Source organism: Chlamydotis macqueenii, chromosome W (genome assembly GCF_036417535.1).
Source record: "Chlamydotis macqueenii isolate bChlMac1 chromosome W, bChlMac1.mat, whole genome shotgun sequence".
NCBI classification, from domain to species: domain Eukaryota; kingdom Metazoa; phylum Chordata; class Aves; order Otidiformes; family Otididae; genus Chlamydotis; species Chlamydotis macqueenii.
The window spans coordinates 47,000,494-47,014,661 of NC_141592.1; the positions used below are offsets into that span (position 1 = coordinate 47,000,494).

General features: G+C 44.1%; 1 protein-coding gene across 2 annotated transcripts in view; it reads left to right on the forward strand.

Moving 5' to 3' along the window:
- The first annotated feature begins 3,651 nt into the window (after positions 1 to 3,651).
- The window catches only part of LOC147596756 (protein mono-ADP-ribosyltransferase PARP8-like), a 175,092-nt gene continuing 164,575 nt past the window's right edge, over positions 3,652 to 14,168 (forward strand). The window contains exons 1-2 of one of the 2 annotated variants that reach the window (XM_086769533.1): positions 3,652 to 3,748; positions 4,575 to 4,629. In XM_086769533.1, coding sequence (XP_086625659.1) covers positions 3,658 to 3,748; positions 4,575 to 4,629 — 146 coding nt within the window. In that variant the 5' untranslated portion in view covers positions 3,652 to 3,657. The remainder of the gene's footprint in view (positions 3,749 to 4,574; positions 4,630 to 14,168) is intronic. The other variant, XM_086769532.1, reaches the window with a different exon arrangement.

A 14,168-nucleotide genomic window follows, 5' to 3' on the forward strand; every position in this document is an offset into this window, starting at 1 on the left:
GTGTTTTGGAAGGGTTTGAATTCTTTTCCCTCTCTCTGCCCTTTTGAACGCTCTCCCATATTATAAATATAGAATATCTACCAAATTATCTCTTTGCCCTGAGTTCTGTATATTCCCTTCAATGGCAAGTCTGCATATTTTTTATTTTTCTTAAGACTTCTAATATGTTTATATGTAAGAGGAACATGTTTAGAAAAATATATAAAGAAAATACAGAAGAGGATGTCCTGATGCTTACTGAAACATTTTTAACAGCTTTACTAATTGGTGGAAATGAGTTTTCTTTCTCTGCATAAAATTAAAAAAAAATCTGCTTAGTCTAAAGGAGGCAGAAATTGGCTAATCGGAATAAGTAGAAATTGGTTGACCTGTGCATTTCCTCAATAACTTTCTCAGTCACTGCTCACACATTGAAACACATTCGCTATGTTGTTTCTATTTCTTTATATAGCTTGCCCATTACATTTTGAGTCAATCTTCTCACATAAATTTTATAATCATGTAACTCCACAGATTTCAATTTCTTTTTACCTGATTTACACCTCTGTAAATGTTATCAAGTTCCCAGGAATACAAGCATAAAAGTTACTTCTGTTTCTTTTTTACTTAATTGGGGTAATCAGTTCAGTACAATCTAACTGAGCTGCACTGAACCTGAGACAAAACTAGAAACTACATGAGCTGATTTTCAAGACTAGAAGGCAATTGGAAAGACATACATTGAATTCCCTTGAGTCGAGACCATTACTTCCAAGATCAACTGTCCTATCGTTCATGAAATTACTTGTAAAACTCCTCAGAAAGTTTCTTCTGTAATTTACATTGTTATAGGGATTACAGCATGCATACGGACACTGTTGCAATAACACTTAGGGGTACTTGGATATCAACAATGTCAGCAGCTTGTCAAGCTGTGCAAATTTAAGGATCAACTTTAAATCTAAAGATTCACCTTGATTTTCTAACACTTCCATTTTCAGTATTTTAATCAACAGAATAATCTCAATATATAATCTAGCTTTTCCTCACTGAAATAAACCATTCCTGCTGTAACAGTACTAGAGTAATCAGATAAATCAAGGGCCAAATTGGTTAAGAATCTAGAAGTTTAAGAGCCACTAACAATAAATAATAATAAATGGAATAAATAATCAACAATATTTCCAGACTTCTTGTTCTATTCAGTTGATGCTGTGAAACCAGATACCAACCATATTAGTTTTCCTGAAGACAGTAGTGTTTCTTTGTGGATGACTTTTTAATTCACTGTTACCAAGTCTATGAAAATAGTCTAAGGCTTAAAGAAGCAGTCAACACTTGTGTTAACTGACATGAATTACACTGAAAAGAATCCTGTGGTCAGAATAAACCATGAGCAGAATTGTCAGCATAAATACCCTGTAACTATCTAATAACCTTGCCCCTTCCTGATCCACATAACAGAGACCTTTTTCTACAAGGTTCAGGACCAAAACCCCACTAGAATAAATCAAGTTCTGATTACATCTTCTAACTATGATTAAGGGGAAGGCAGCAAGCATGGCTGCTGATGTCCTAGCTTGAATAGCTAGAAAAACCTCTAGAAAAGCATCACTCATTGACCAAGCTGGCATAACTTGACAGAATGGCAGTTTTACTGTATTACACTGTATTTCTGACTACAATGACAAGTTCTGTATCCTACTTTGGAAAAGTCTTGCTGCAGTAGAAGAGAATTTAGTGAACAGCACTGAAAAGTAATCTGGAAATCTCTCTTCAAAGATAAATTATTTTCTTAGAGGCAGAGAGTTATATCACATGATGGATTTTTGTTCTCTTTAAACACTACCTGCTTTTTCTTATAATTTCCCTTCTGTTCCCTCCTTCAGACACAAAATCTTTTCAAGATAGGAATAAATATGGAATCCTCACTTTTTAAGTTATTTCCACTTAAGAACAAATAACAAAATAAGGATTGTGTTTCTCCTCTGTGTTTGAAATCAACAATACATGATTAATATAGATTTGCTTAGTGAAAAAACATTAAAACTACTGGGGTCAATAATGAATAATCCACAGGAGCTGTTTAGAGCTGAGCGAAAACATAAAAATGAATTTTATGAACATTCTTTTGATTTTTAAAACCAAATCTGTTTCCACTGTGTTCACACTCATGTTGTTTGGTTTTTTTTTAATCCCTTTGCTCTTTGTCTGATGAAAAATATTTAGCTTTGCAGACTTGACCATTCCTTCTGAGTTATATTACGGTCATTACTTGTATTGCATTAGCACCCAAAGCCTCTAGCCTGGATTAGTGCTGACTGCTAAGCACTGTACTAACAGCTCGAATGCTCTCCCGAAGCCCTAAGGTTTGAGAGACAGGTTTGCTGAAGATTGACGGGAGAGGAGGGTGATTAAAAATCACGGTAGTTAGAGACGGATTATAAACACGTTAATTCTCTTTTTATTGTTTCAATGGGCACACATCCCCGTCGATAGGACGGACACGGAGGCAGGCAGGGGATGGCACTCTGGTAAGGGTGGGCTGCCCGATTTTCCTGCCCGGGGAAAGGTCAGGCAGAGGAGTTCTGCCTGTGGTGGATCCGGAGTACCGCTTGCCGACGCCCGCCCTCAGTGGCGGGTAGGAGCGCACTCGCCGCGGGGGGTAGAAGGACCGCGGACGCAGGCGGAAGGAGAGCTACGGAGGGGGCGAGCCGCAGGGGGCCGCCCGCAGCGCCCGCCCCGCTCAGAGCCAGACGGCGTCCCCCTCGGGACAAACGGCGAGCGGCCCTCGCTGCCGGGCCCCGCGGGGCCCTGCCCGTCCGGGAAGTGCCCCCCTCCCCCGTGCCTCGCCGCCGCCGGCCTTGCGCAGCATAGCGCTGCCTGCTTCCTTCCCAGTGCAGGCCTGGGAACCGCCCCGCCACTCGGATCACTTGCTATTTGCATTTCTCCGCTGCTCGGGAGGAGGCGAAAGCCTATGCCCGGGGCCGGGACGGGGGGAGGAGGCGAGGGCCGGCAGCAAGGCCGGAGTCATTAAACCGCCGCCTCACAGGCTGCCCGCACGGCTCTGTGCATCCGCCTCTTCCTTCCCCCGCACCGCCTCCGCCTGGGGAGCCGGCGGGGGCCGTACGTGCCGGGCCGGGAGCGAGGGGAGGGTCTGCGGCTCGGCGTCTCTGCAGCAGCGCCGGCCCCGCCGCGCCGCCAGGGACCGGGTGCGGGCGCCGCCAACGGCTCTCCGCGCTGCTCCTGTGCGGCGATCGCCGCTGCTGGCGGGAGGGGCAGGGATGTGAGCGGTCGGGTCGATTTGCCCTCCCACTTTATTTTTTTTTCCTTCCAAAAAAAGATCAAACTAGCCAACCAACCCTCCAAAAACCTAGAGGGCGTGGGGGCATCCCGTGTCGCCGCCGCCACCCTCCGCTGGATCTATTGTGAGGAAATTGCCATTCGTCGGCAGCGGCGGCACATCTGGGCAGGCACATCTGGGCATGCAACATTGGCTCCCGCCGCCTTCCTCCTCCGTCCTCCAGCTGGCCGAGCGGATCGCTCCGGGACTCGGGGAGACTTCTGCTCGCCAGCCTCAGGGTCCGTCTTTCGGACTGAACATTAAGACTGACAGCACGGAGGGTGAGGTGGAAATAAAGGCTGCTTTCCCTCCCCCCCCCCCCCGGGATTTATTTCATGGGGATGTGTTCAAGACAAGAGAGGATTCAGAAGGATATTGACGTTGTGATCCAAAAGTGCAAGGCGGAGAAGGACTGCCTGTTTGCAGGTGAGTTTCTTTCCCGGGCGGCAGGTTGGCGGCGTGGAGGCTGCGGCCGCCGCCCGCCCGTCCCAGACCCCACGCCCGCCATGGCGTAGCTGTCTGGGCTTTGCCCATGCCCTTCACCGCCGTTCCCGGGAGCGAGGACCGCCGCCGAGTCGGCTTGTGCCTACCCTCAGCCCTCTTCTTCCTCTTCCTCCTCTCCTTCCGAGGGCATTTGAGGGCAAATGAGACCAGGCGCCGGCTGGGAAAGCAGAGGGACATCTCGAGTCAGGGAGCGTGGCAGTGGCCACACGCAAAATCAGGTGTGTTGTGTGCGAGTGTGCGTGCCCCCCGCTGCCTGGCGCAACCTGCAGCTGCTGGGGCGAGCGCCCAGCCGAGCGCAGCCCTGGTGCTTTTTGCTCCGGCGGGCACTACACGGCTGTTTTCCTGCCATCCTCGGTGCGTGCCTTTATCCCCGCACGCCCGCCTGGCTTCGGGACTGGGGGCATGGCAAGCGGTAAACGTTCCCCTCTGCCGTGCAAAAAAAAACCCCGGGGTTTCGCAGCTTCCTTGGCGGGGACAGTGAGGTGCCGGCAGTGATTTGTCGTCGCAGGAGCTCGGCTTGTGGCTGCCTGTTGCCGTTTCTGACAATGGAAATCCCTGCCGTTGCCATAGCACCAGGCACTTGTTGCGAGGGGCTGAGGGGGGGAGTTGCTGCATTTCCTCTGATTCATGCCGCTCCGCCCCCCCCCCCCCCAATCCCATGTCGGTAGCAGAATGCTGGTCTGCAAAACCTCAGCTATTTCAGCCAAAATAAAAACAAGTTGTAATAACGCAGCTCTTTGTATTTCAGATTTCAGGTACTCAGACTCCACCTTTACCTTCACCTATATTGGAGACTCCAAAAGGTACTTTTTTTTACAGTAATGACTCCCTTCATTTCCTCCTGGCAGTAAGGTGTAGTGGTTCAATACTGTGGCAGACATTTTCGTTTCCTTTCCTTTTGCAAGGAGGATCAATAAATCATCTGCCTTCGTGCAAATATAAACTGAGGAGGAAGTGTTGAGGGAGGTGATCAGAAAGGTGATCCTAGTTGTTGGAGGCTTGTTCCTCTGAGTGCTGCTCTGTGGCACTTCACCGTTTCTCTTTTTTGAATTTATGTGTATATGTAGAATTTCTACTGTCTGTAAACTTAACAGAAATGCAGCAAAGGCATCAACATATAACATATAAAGTTAATTCATCTTAAAAAACTGGAAAAATATATTATTTTAATAAAAAATAGGCCAAATTTCACATCAGCACCTTATTCTCTTGCATGAGAGCCATGTTTAGTTCCATGACAGATGCTAGACTGTCTGCAATTGACCAACTTAATACTGAGACATTAAGTGAAATGTCAATATAGCTTCTAAGGCTAAAAAAATATTTTATTGAATGGTAGTTTAAATATTATTTCTAAGTGGTTACGAGCTTTTGGTTATAAACTGGATTGTGCATGTACACAGTTTTTATTATATTTTGCCATTCGTTGTGTTTTTAAAAAGAAATATTTGTAAAAGTTTGAACACACATCCTTTTTGTTTCCCTGGCTCTTAGTTACCTTTTACTTAATATGATATTTACAGTATATGCTACGTCATCCTCTTATCTTTTAGCATAATTTTATTATATTTGACAAAAAGTCTTGGGGTTTTTTTTTATTTTATTTTTTTTTCTCAGATAGTTCATGTGATATCTTTGGTGATTGTTTTTCTTTACCAGGGTCCGTCAGGTTAAAGTGTATTCTTTGCAAGTGAACCTTTCAGTGCAGGCAACGCTCCTACAGCCATCGGTTCTCCCCTGTGCATGCTTCAGGGCCTGGCTGCAGAATCAGGCTCCCAGATGGTCCCCAGGCTGCAAGACTGCTCAGAAAAATGCTTTCCCACCTGTCGTAGTTCAGCCCCGATCGGGACCAGACTACGCAGTCTCTCTCTCGCTCCCCCCACCCTCCGAGAGAATAGGGGGAGATGATATAAGAAAAACGGCTCAAGGTTTGAGATAAGGACAGGGAGAAATCCTTAAAGTTACCGTCACGGGCAAAACAGACTCGACTTGGGGAAAACTATTCATTTATTTCTAAAATTAGCAGGAGAATGAGACAGGGAACAAGATAACCTCCCCCCACCCCTCCCTCTTCCCGGGCTTAACATTATCTCTACTACCTTCCCCTCCCGAGCGGCACGGGGGGGGAAAGGGAATGGGGGTCGCGGTCAGTTCATCACGCGTTGTTTTATGCCGCTGTATCATCGTCGGGGGAAGAACTCCTCGCATTCCTCCTCTGCTCCAGCGTGGGGTCCCTCCCACGGGCCACAGTCCTTCGTGAAACTGCTCCGGCGTGGGTCGTCTCTTCCACGGGTGCAGTCCCTCTAGAACAGCTGTCCCAGCGGGCACTCCACAGGCCACAGCCTCCTTCAGGCCTCCACCTGCTCCAGCGTGGGGTCCTCCACGGGCTGCAGGTGGATCTCTGCCCCTCCGTGGACCTCCATGGGCTGCAGGGGGACAACCCGCTCCACCATGGTCTTCACCACGAATTGCAGAGGAATCTTGGCCAGGAGCCATATTACTCCTCCCCCTCCTTCTTCACTGACCTTGGCGTCTGCAGCCGTTCCTCACAACAGGCTGGCAGACATCTCTCAGGATCCTTTTTACATCTTATTCACTTCTCATCTCCTCTCCACTTCTTGCAGCCGGGCCGGGCCGAGTTGGGCCCAGTTGGCTGCCCGGTGGGAGGCCAGAGGGTGAGGCCTGCAAGGCCCATGAGGCTCGCGCCTCCCCCTCTCTGCCCCCCGCTCAGCCGCTTCACATCTTCTCCTCCTCTTTTTCCTGTTTTCCCCTACTTAAATACGTTATCGCAGAGGCGTTATCACGGGCCTTGGCCAGCAGCGGGTCCGCCCTAGGCCCAGCCGAGTCCACTGAACAAAGGGGAGCGACTTCTAGCAGTTTCCTACAGAAGCTACCACCTTAGGCCCCCCCTCACTAACAAAACCAGAACACCACCTCACTATCCTGCCTCTTCCTACTACAGGAAAAGACAACTTCTATCATTTTCAGTGCAGTAGAATAGTTCAGTTCACCTAGTAGCTGAGAATCAGATGTATTTTCTGGTTGCTTGTAGTATAATCTTTAATTTAGGGTTTTAGTATATGTTTTGTTTTGGTCCTGTTTTAAAAGACAGTTTTGAAAGACTTGATACAGTAAAAATTTCTAACAGAAATATTTATAATGTAATTAAAACAATCAAATTTGAAAGTTAATTTGCACTGTTTTCTAAAACAAATATTGCAGCAAGAAACCATGAAGTGAAACCTGTCTGTTGTTTCCATTTTCCAAACTGAATAAAGTAAAAAGCCTAAGGGCATAGCTGATGTAAACCAAACTGGTTTATAAAAGTTGAAACAAAACATTGTCACTTCTACAACGAGAGATGGAAGATGGCTTTATATCCCACAGCCTTGCTTAAGGAAACTGTTGACTGGAAATTAGTCTCAGGATCTTGAAAATTCAAAATGAATTGAGAAATAAAAGTTATGCTTAGAGAAATTGATGAAAGTGGGTTGTTACTTAGAGCATGCTCAAATTTCATTTTCCTTTTGACATTTTAAGGGCATTTAAAAGGCATCCTTTGAGAGAAGGGTTTCATGTTCTCTACTTGTTTGTATTTTGTTTTAGAAAGATATTTTACAATATTCTTAGTATACAGTGATGTACTGAGTGGCAAGTTTATGGTAGTAAGCTCTCTTGTGAAGTACATAAAATGAAAACTCTAAGCCTTCACCATTAAGGGCCAAACTTTTCTTTCTCACATTGAAGAAGAGTTAGTGGTTTCTTCTTAGAGAAGGTGCTTGTTGAGCAGCAGCTATGTTGTACCATGTGCAGCATTCGGGCACTCTTAGCTTTTATTGCTGAGCAGATATCATATGGTATGGAATATCCCTTTGGTCAGTTTGGGTCAGCTGTCCTGGCTATGTCCCCTCCCAATATCTTGCCCATCCCCAGCCCACTGGTGGTGGTAGGGCAAATGTTGGAGAAACACCCTTGATGCTGTGCTAGTACTGCTCAGCAGTAGCCAACACACTGGTGTATTATCAACACCTTTCTAGCTACCAATACAAAGCACAGCACTATGAGGGCTGCTATGGGGAAAATTAACTCCATCTCAGCCAGACTCAATACAATCTCCACCCCTTATTTCATACAATTTGAGTCATGCTCAGGTCCCACATATTTTAATACATATATATATCTTCAAACCATCCCATTATATTTAATTCTCATTACTGAAATCCCTTCTTACCAACACTTACAACTTATACTACATACTTAAACCATCTTTATACCAAACATACAGATTTATACATTCTCATTAACTACTATCCCTTGTCCTTTAACAGATAGATATTACTCTCCCATTCCATGGGCTTCTTCCACTCCTCTAAATGTTCATAAGAACGGGCTATGACTTGAGGCCCACGTGTCAGGACGAGTGCTCAGGACAGGAGAAGCAATACGTTCGCTATTTGAGCACCAGCATGAGCTTTGTTTGGGTCAATGTTACACTCGTCTGGTTCCTTGCAAAACTCAGTCTTCATTGCTTCAAGTCATTCCTGCAACATTACTTCTACAACATGCAACTCACATCACAGATTATTTTCCCCCAAGGGTAAATCCCCTTGAGGCACACACCATGTCTCCTCATCCTTCCGCATTACCCACAAAGTACACCCAGGTCCCTGAGCGAAGGCAATCCTAAAAATGGGTTTGCCTTTTCCCATGGGAGGATGTCCTAGTTTTGGCTGGGATGGAGTAATTTTCCTCTCAGTAGCTGACATGTTTTTCATTTAGTATGGGATTTTGTATGTGAAGAATGTTGATGAACACACTGATGATGCTAGTTGTTGCTAAAGAGACCAAGGATGCTGTCTGGCTTCCCAGGTTTCGCTAATGTGCATGTGCAGGAAGCTGGGAGGGATATAGCCCAGTTGACCCAAACTGGCCAACGAGAGTATTCCATGCCATAAACATGCTCAGTATATAAGTGGGAGTTGACCAGGGGGGGCATATCTTACTCTCTTTCTCTCTCCTTTGTTTGCTACTCCATTTAGTTTCCATGATTGCTGCTCGGGACACGCTGTATCGGTGCATCATTCATTTTGTATATTTTAGTATCTCTATATTTTGTTATTTTTGTAGTTTTCCTTTGCTATTCTAGTAAACTGTCTTTATCTCAACCCATGAGTTTTCCTTTCTTCCCAATTCTCTCTCCTATCCCACTGGGGGGGGGGGAGGAGAGCGAGCAACTCTGTGGTGACTAGGGCATGACAGAAGAGCAATCCACACTGCCTTCCCCAGTCACTTCCCTATATGCACTACAGGGATCTTATCTCCTCCCACAGAATGTCAGGATTTTGTTTGGGCAGAACCAGGATGGTTAGCAGATCCTCTGGTGTTTAACAGCCAAGTGACTTCTGCTAAATTTGTGCTTCCATGCCCCATTGCTCAACATTCTCAACATAGTCTTTATCAGTCCATTATATCTCTCAATCTTTCCAGAGGCTTGTGGGTGAAAGGGGATGTGATATGCCCACTCAGTGTCATGGTTCTTTGCCCAGGAGTTTATGAGGTTACTTCGGAAATGAGTCCCATTGTCTGATTCAATTCTTTCTGGGGTAGCGTGTCACCACAAAATTTGCCTTTCAATGCCTAAGATGGTGTTTCAGGTAGTGACGTGGTTTACAGGGCATGTTTCTAGCCAACCAGTAGCTGCTTCCACCATGATGAATATGTAGCACTTGCCTTGGCATGTTCATGGCAGTGGTCCAATATAGTCAATTTGCCAAGTCCCACCATATCCACCTACCGCCCTCTGTTCCAGGGAGACTTTACTCATATGGCTCACTTGATTGCGACATATATTTCGCATTCATGTGTGACCTGTGTGATGGCCTCCATGGTCAGATCCATCCCCTGGATCACGAGCCCATCTGTATGTTGCATATCTCCCTAGATGTCCCGAAGTTTTGTGGGCCCATCGAGCTACAAACAGCTCACCCTTACATTCCCAGTCCAGGCCCAGCTGAGCTACTTCAATTTGACAGCCTTGTCTACCTGTTAATTGTTTCAGTGGTGCAGCTTTTGGGCACATGAGCATCTATATGACATACCTTTAGAGTGATGATTTCTACCCAGGCAGCGATGTCTTGCAATGTCCGGTTTGATATGCAGCAGCCCAGATGGGTTTACCCCTATACTGCCAATTGGTCTTCTTCCACTGCTGTAGCCACCTCCATAGGGCATTAGCCACCATCCAGGTGTCAGTACAGAGACAGAGTATTGACCACTTTTCTCGTTCAGCAATCTCTAGGGCTAGTTGGATGGCTTTCACTTCTGCAAACTGACTTGACTCCCCTTCTCCTTCAGTGGCTTCAATTACTTGTCATGTGAGACTCCACACAGCAACTTTCCACTTCCATTTTTTTCCTACCACACAACAGGTTCCATCAGTAAACAAAGCATAACATCTTTCATCTTCTGATAACTCATTATATGGTGGTGCCTCTTGGGCATGAGCCACCTCCTCAGGCGATGCTCCAAAATCTCTGCCTTATGGCCAGTCCATGATCTTTTCCAGGATTCCTGTGTGATTGGGGATCCTTGTTCGAGCCCATTGCGTGATCAACACTACTGACTTACTCCATGTAGCGCTGGTTGTGTGATGTGCAGAGGGGATGTTTCCTTTGAACGGCACAGGCAATCGTGGTGCCAAGAGGAGATATGCTTCTATACCAACAACTTCTGAAGCAACTCAAACCACCTCATATGCTGCTAATACTTCTTTTTCAGTCGAAGCATAGTGGACTTCTGATCCTCGATACCCCCAGCTCCAAAAGAGGACCCTGGAGGTCGACCTCAAGTTTCTCTTGATATTTTCTGCCAGAGGCTCCAGGTGAGACCATGCTCCCTGACTGCAGTGTAGAGCACATTTTGCACAGCTGGTCCTGTCAGGACAGGCCCAAGAGCTACCACACAAGCTATTTCCGGTTTGATATGCTTAAAGGCTTGCTGTTGCTCAAGGTCCCACTCAAAATAGTTCTTCTTCTGGATCACTCCATAGAGAAAGCTCACAAGCTGACTATAACCTGGAACATGCATTCTCCAGAATTGCACAAGGCCTAGGAAAGCTTGTGTTTCCTTCTTGTTAGCTGGTGGAGACATAGTTGCTATCTTGTTGACCACATCCATAGGCACATGACAGCGTCCATCCTGCCATTTTATTCTCCAGAACTGAATCTCCTGTGCAGATCCCTTGACCTTGCTGCTTTTTATGGCAAAATCTGCTTTCAGAAGATTCTGAATCACTTTTTTTCCCCTCTCAAATACTCTTTCTGACTTTTTGCCCCACACAATGGGTACATAACCACGCTGCAGATCGATCCAAATAGATAGACCTGATCCAGAGCACATTTATCATAGCTTCAGTGGAGTTAACTTGTATTCCCATAGTAAAGTCCCGAACCAAACCCTGAGGGCATGACTTAGCTTTTGTTCAAGTACAGAGGTACCAGTGAAACCAACTGAGAATTATTATTTTTTTATTCATTATATAGACCTGTTCCAACATTTGACCTGTAGGTGATATTAAGCTAATAATAATAATATATGTGTAAATGATCACTGGATGAGCATAAATATGCTTTAAGGAGATTCTGCATTTGCAGGTTTTTTCTTGAAATGTTAGAAGGGAAGAATCTCTTTAAGTACAAACATATTTGTATTGTGTGAATTATCATAAATAATCCTTTGTCTATGTAGTTCAGTTTGTTGGGTTTTTTTTTAAATACACTATGTTCACACTTCTAAATTATTAGAGCTGTTTGACATTGCAGAGATTCTTCCTGGTTTGGGAAGGTTGTAATAAGAAATTTATTAGTGAAGCATATCTTTGTGCATAACGTGGACAATAAATATGGAACAGATTGTTTATCAATTTAACAATTTTTAATTTAATTGTCAGAAAGTGATAGGTAGGGTGATAGATTTCTTATAAAGTGAGGTGGTCATTCGAATGCTGTGACTATACAAGATTTACTCTCCTTTAACTACATCTGTCAGAATATCAGAAATGACTGGATTCTTTATGCTTTTTACTGCAGGATCTAAAAAGGATATTACAGTGTGAACATGTCGAGTTTTCTTTTTTTTTTTAATAATCTCATTTAATTTTTCCTATTATCTGCCCCTGTATAAAACATTACTCCTCCGGAAACCCTGTAGACCAAACAGAACTGCCGATCTGTCATCTTTCAAATAGATATGCGTGATACCCTGAAGTTGTTTTCACTTTATATGTCATTTGACATGGTTTACACAAAAGTAGTGCTTGGTTGTCCTGAAAAAAAAGTGTTTCCTTTTTTTTTTTAGTGTTTTTCTCACCTTCTTTTTTTTTCTGAGGCTAAACAAGGACATCATATCAGTTCTGAAATACCTCTTTATTCAAATATGTACTTAACTCTCATTGGCAGTGAGGGCCAGTGACAATAAGGCTGTGCAAGAGAACAGATCTAATACTGCAGCATATTGTAAAGAAACTAGATAAGACCTGTAAGAACTAATCACACAGATTAATTTTGTCAGCAAAGTTCCCTGTTGTGTTCTGCTTTCCCTACATGAGCCACAATGATTATAATAATGGCAGTCCTGTAGATGCAAGGAAATTTGAATTTTAGTCTGAAGTAATTGTTTATTTTTGCTTAAAATAATGACAAATTGTTAACTTACGCTGTTTTGATTTTTAATATTTGGCTCTTTGTTTTTATCCAAGGGGTTATACATAGTGCTTAATATTGTAGTATCAGAAATTCTCATGTAAATTACTTAATTAATTCCCACCTCACTGTAGCAGTGAAACATTTCACAGCTGAGGAGATGTGCCATGGAAAGAGTAACTAAAGAGTAACTAAATTTCTACAGCTAGAGATGAAAACCACTGTCTGAAGTCCTAGCGCATTATGTCCACCAGATGTTTGAACCACTTGATGATAAATACATATAGATAATGTTTTTTTCCCCTTTAGTGGTATGCCCTATTGCTACATAGGAAGATTTCATTTGGTGAATAATTTTGAAACTCTGGTGTCACTCTGAGAACGCTGAAAGTCTTAAAAAATGGTGAAGAAAAATGGTTTCAGGCTAATTGATGTGCGTTTTTATTTGAAAATGTATGTTCAATTTATATATACTGTAGCAGAAAAAGGAGAGAGAGAATTGAAAATAATTTTTAAAACTGAAACATAAAAATGTGTCCATCTGAAAATATAAAAACGGAACACTTTCCTGAACATTTTAATTTTTTTTTCTTTCCTTTCCAAAATTATCTAATTTAAGACCAATCTTTTTTGGATAGGTTAGTTTTAACCTAACTCCTCTGTCTGATTCATTGCATGGCAATGTGTTTACTGGCTATGCAAGGTTTGGGAAGAGAAGGATCCTTTTAGAAACAGTGCTGGTGATGTGCGGAAAACGGACTCCACAATCTGTAAGATTGTAAAGTAGGTATGTTTATTCAGTGCCGGGCAGCACGGGGGGGGTAGTCCCGCCAAAACCGTGCACGCCTGACACGGCAACTCACTTTGAATTTATACAACCAGGTGTTACATATACATGAAGTTTCAAAACACGCCTATACATGTGCATAATCTCCAGGTTGCATATCATGAACAGGTTCATCTAGACCTCTTCCCTGGGTACTAATTACATGCTTTCTAATTTTATTGAGTTGTTTGCTCAATGCCACCATGTAGGAAGTCATAATTTCGTCCCCAATTTGCATAGATATCCCTTTTTGTATTCCATAGGGTTGTCCATACAGAACTTCAAAGGGGTTCAGTCCTTCCTTCGCCCTTGGTCTTGTTCGTATATGCAAAAGGGCTAAACGGAGAAACTGAGGCCATGTCAGGTTTGCTTCTTGTCCCAATTTCACAATTTGCTGTTTGATTAAGTGGTTCATTTTCTCCACTTGGCCACTTGACTGAGGGCAATATGGGGTATGAAGTTGCCAATCTATACCTAAATGGTGGCTAATGTGTTGTACTATTTTTGAGACAAAATGCGGTCCTCTGTCAGAGGATATGGTTGCTGGAACCCCAAAACGTGGTATTATCTCTTGTACCAATACTTTAGTTACCTCCCGAGCCTTAGCTGTTCTGGTTGGGAATGCTTCTGGCCAACCGGAAAAGGTATCAGTTAATACCAGCAAATATCGATACCCCCCTTTTCTTGGAAGTTCTGTAAAATCAACCTGCCATTGTTGTCCAGGCCCATTGCCTTTTCCAATCTGGCCCATTTCTGGTTTGGGAGTATTTTTTGGATTAGTCTGGAGGCAAAGGTCACACTGTTGAGTCACCTGTCT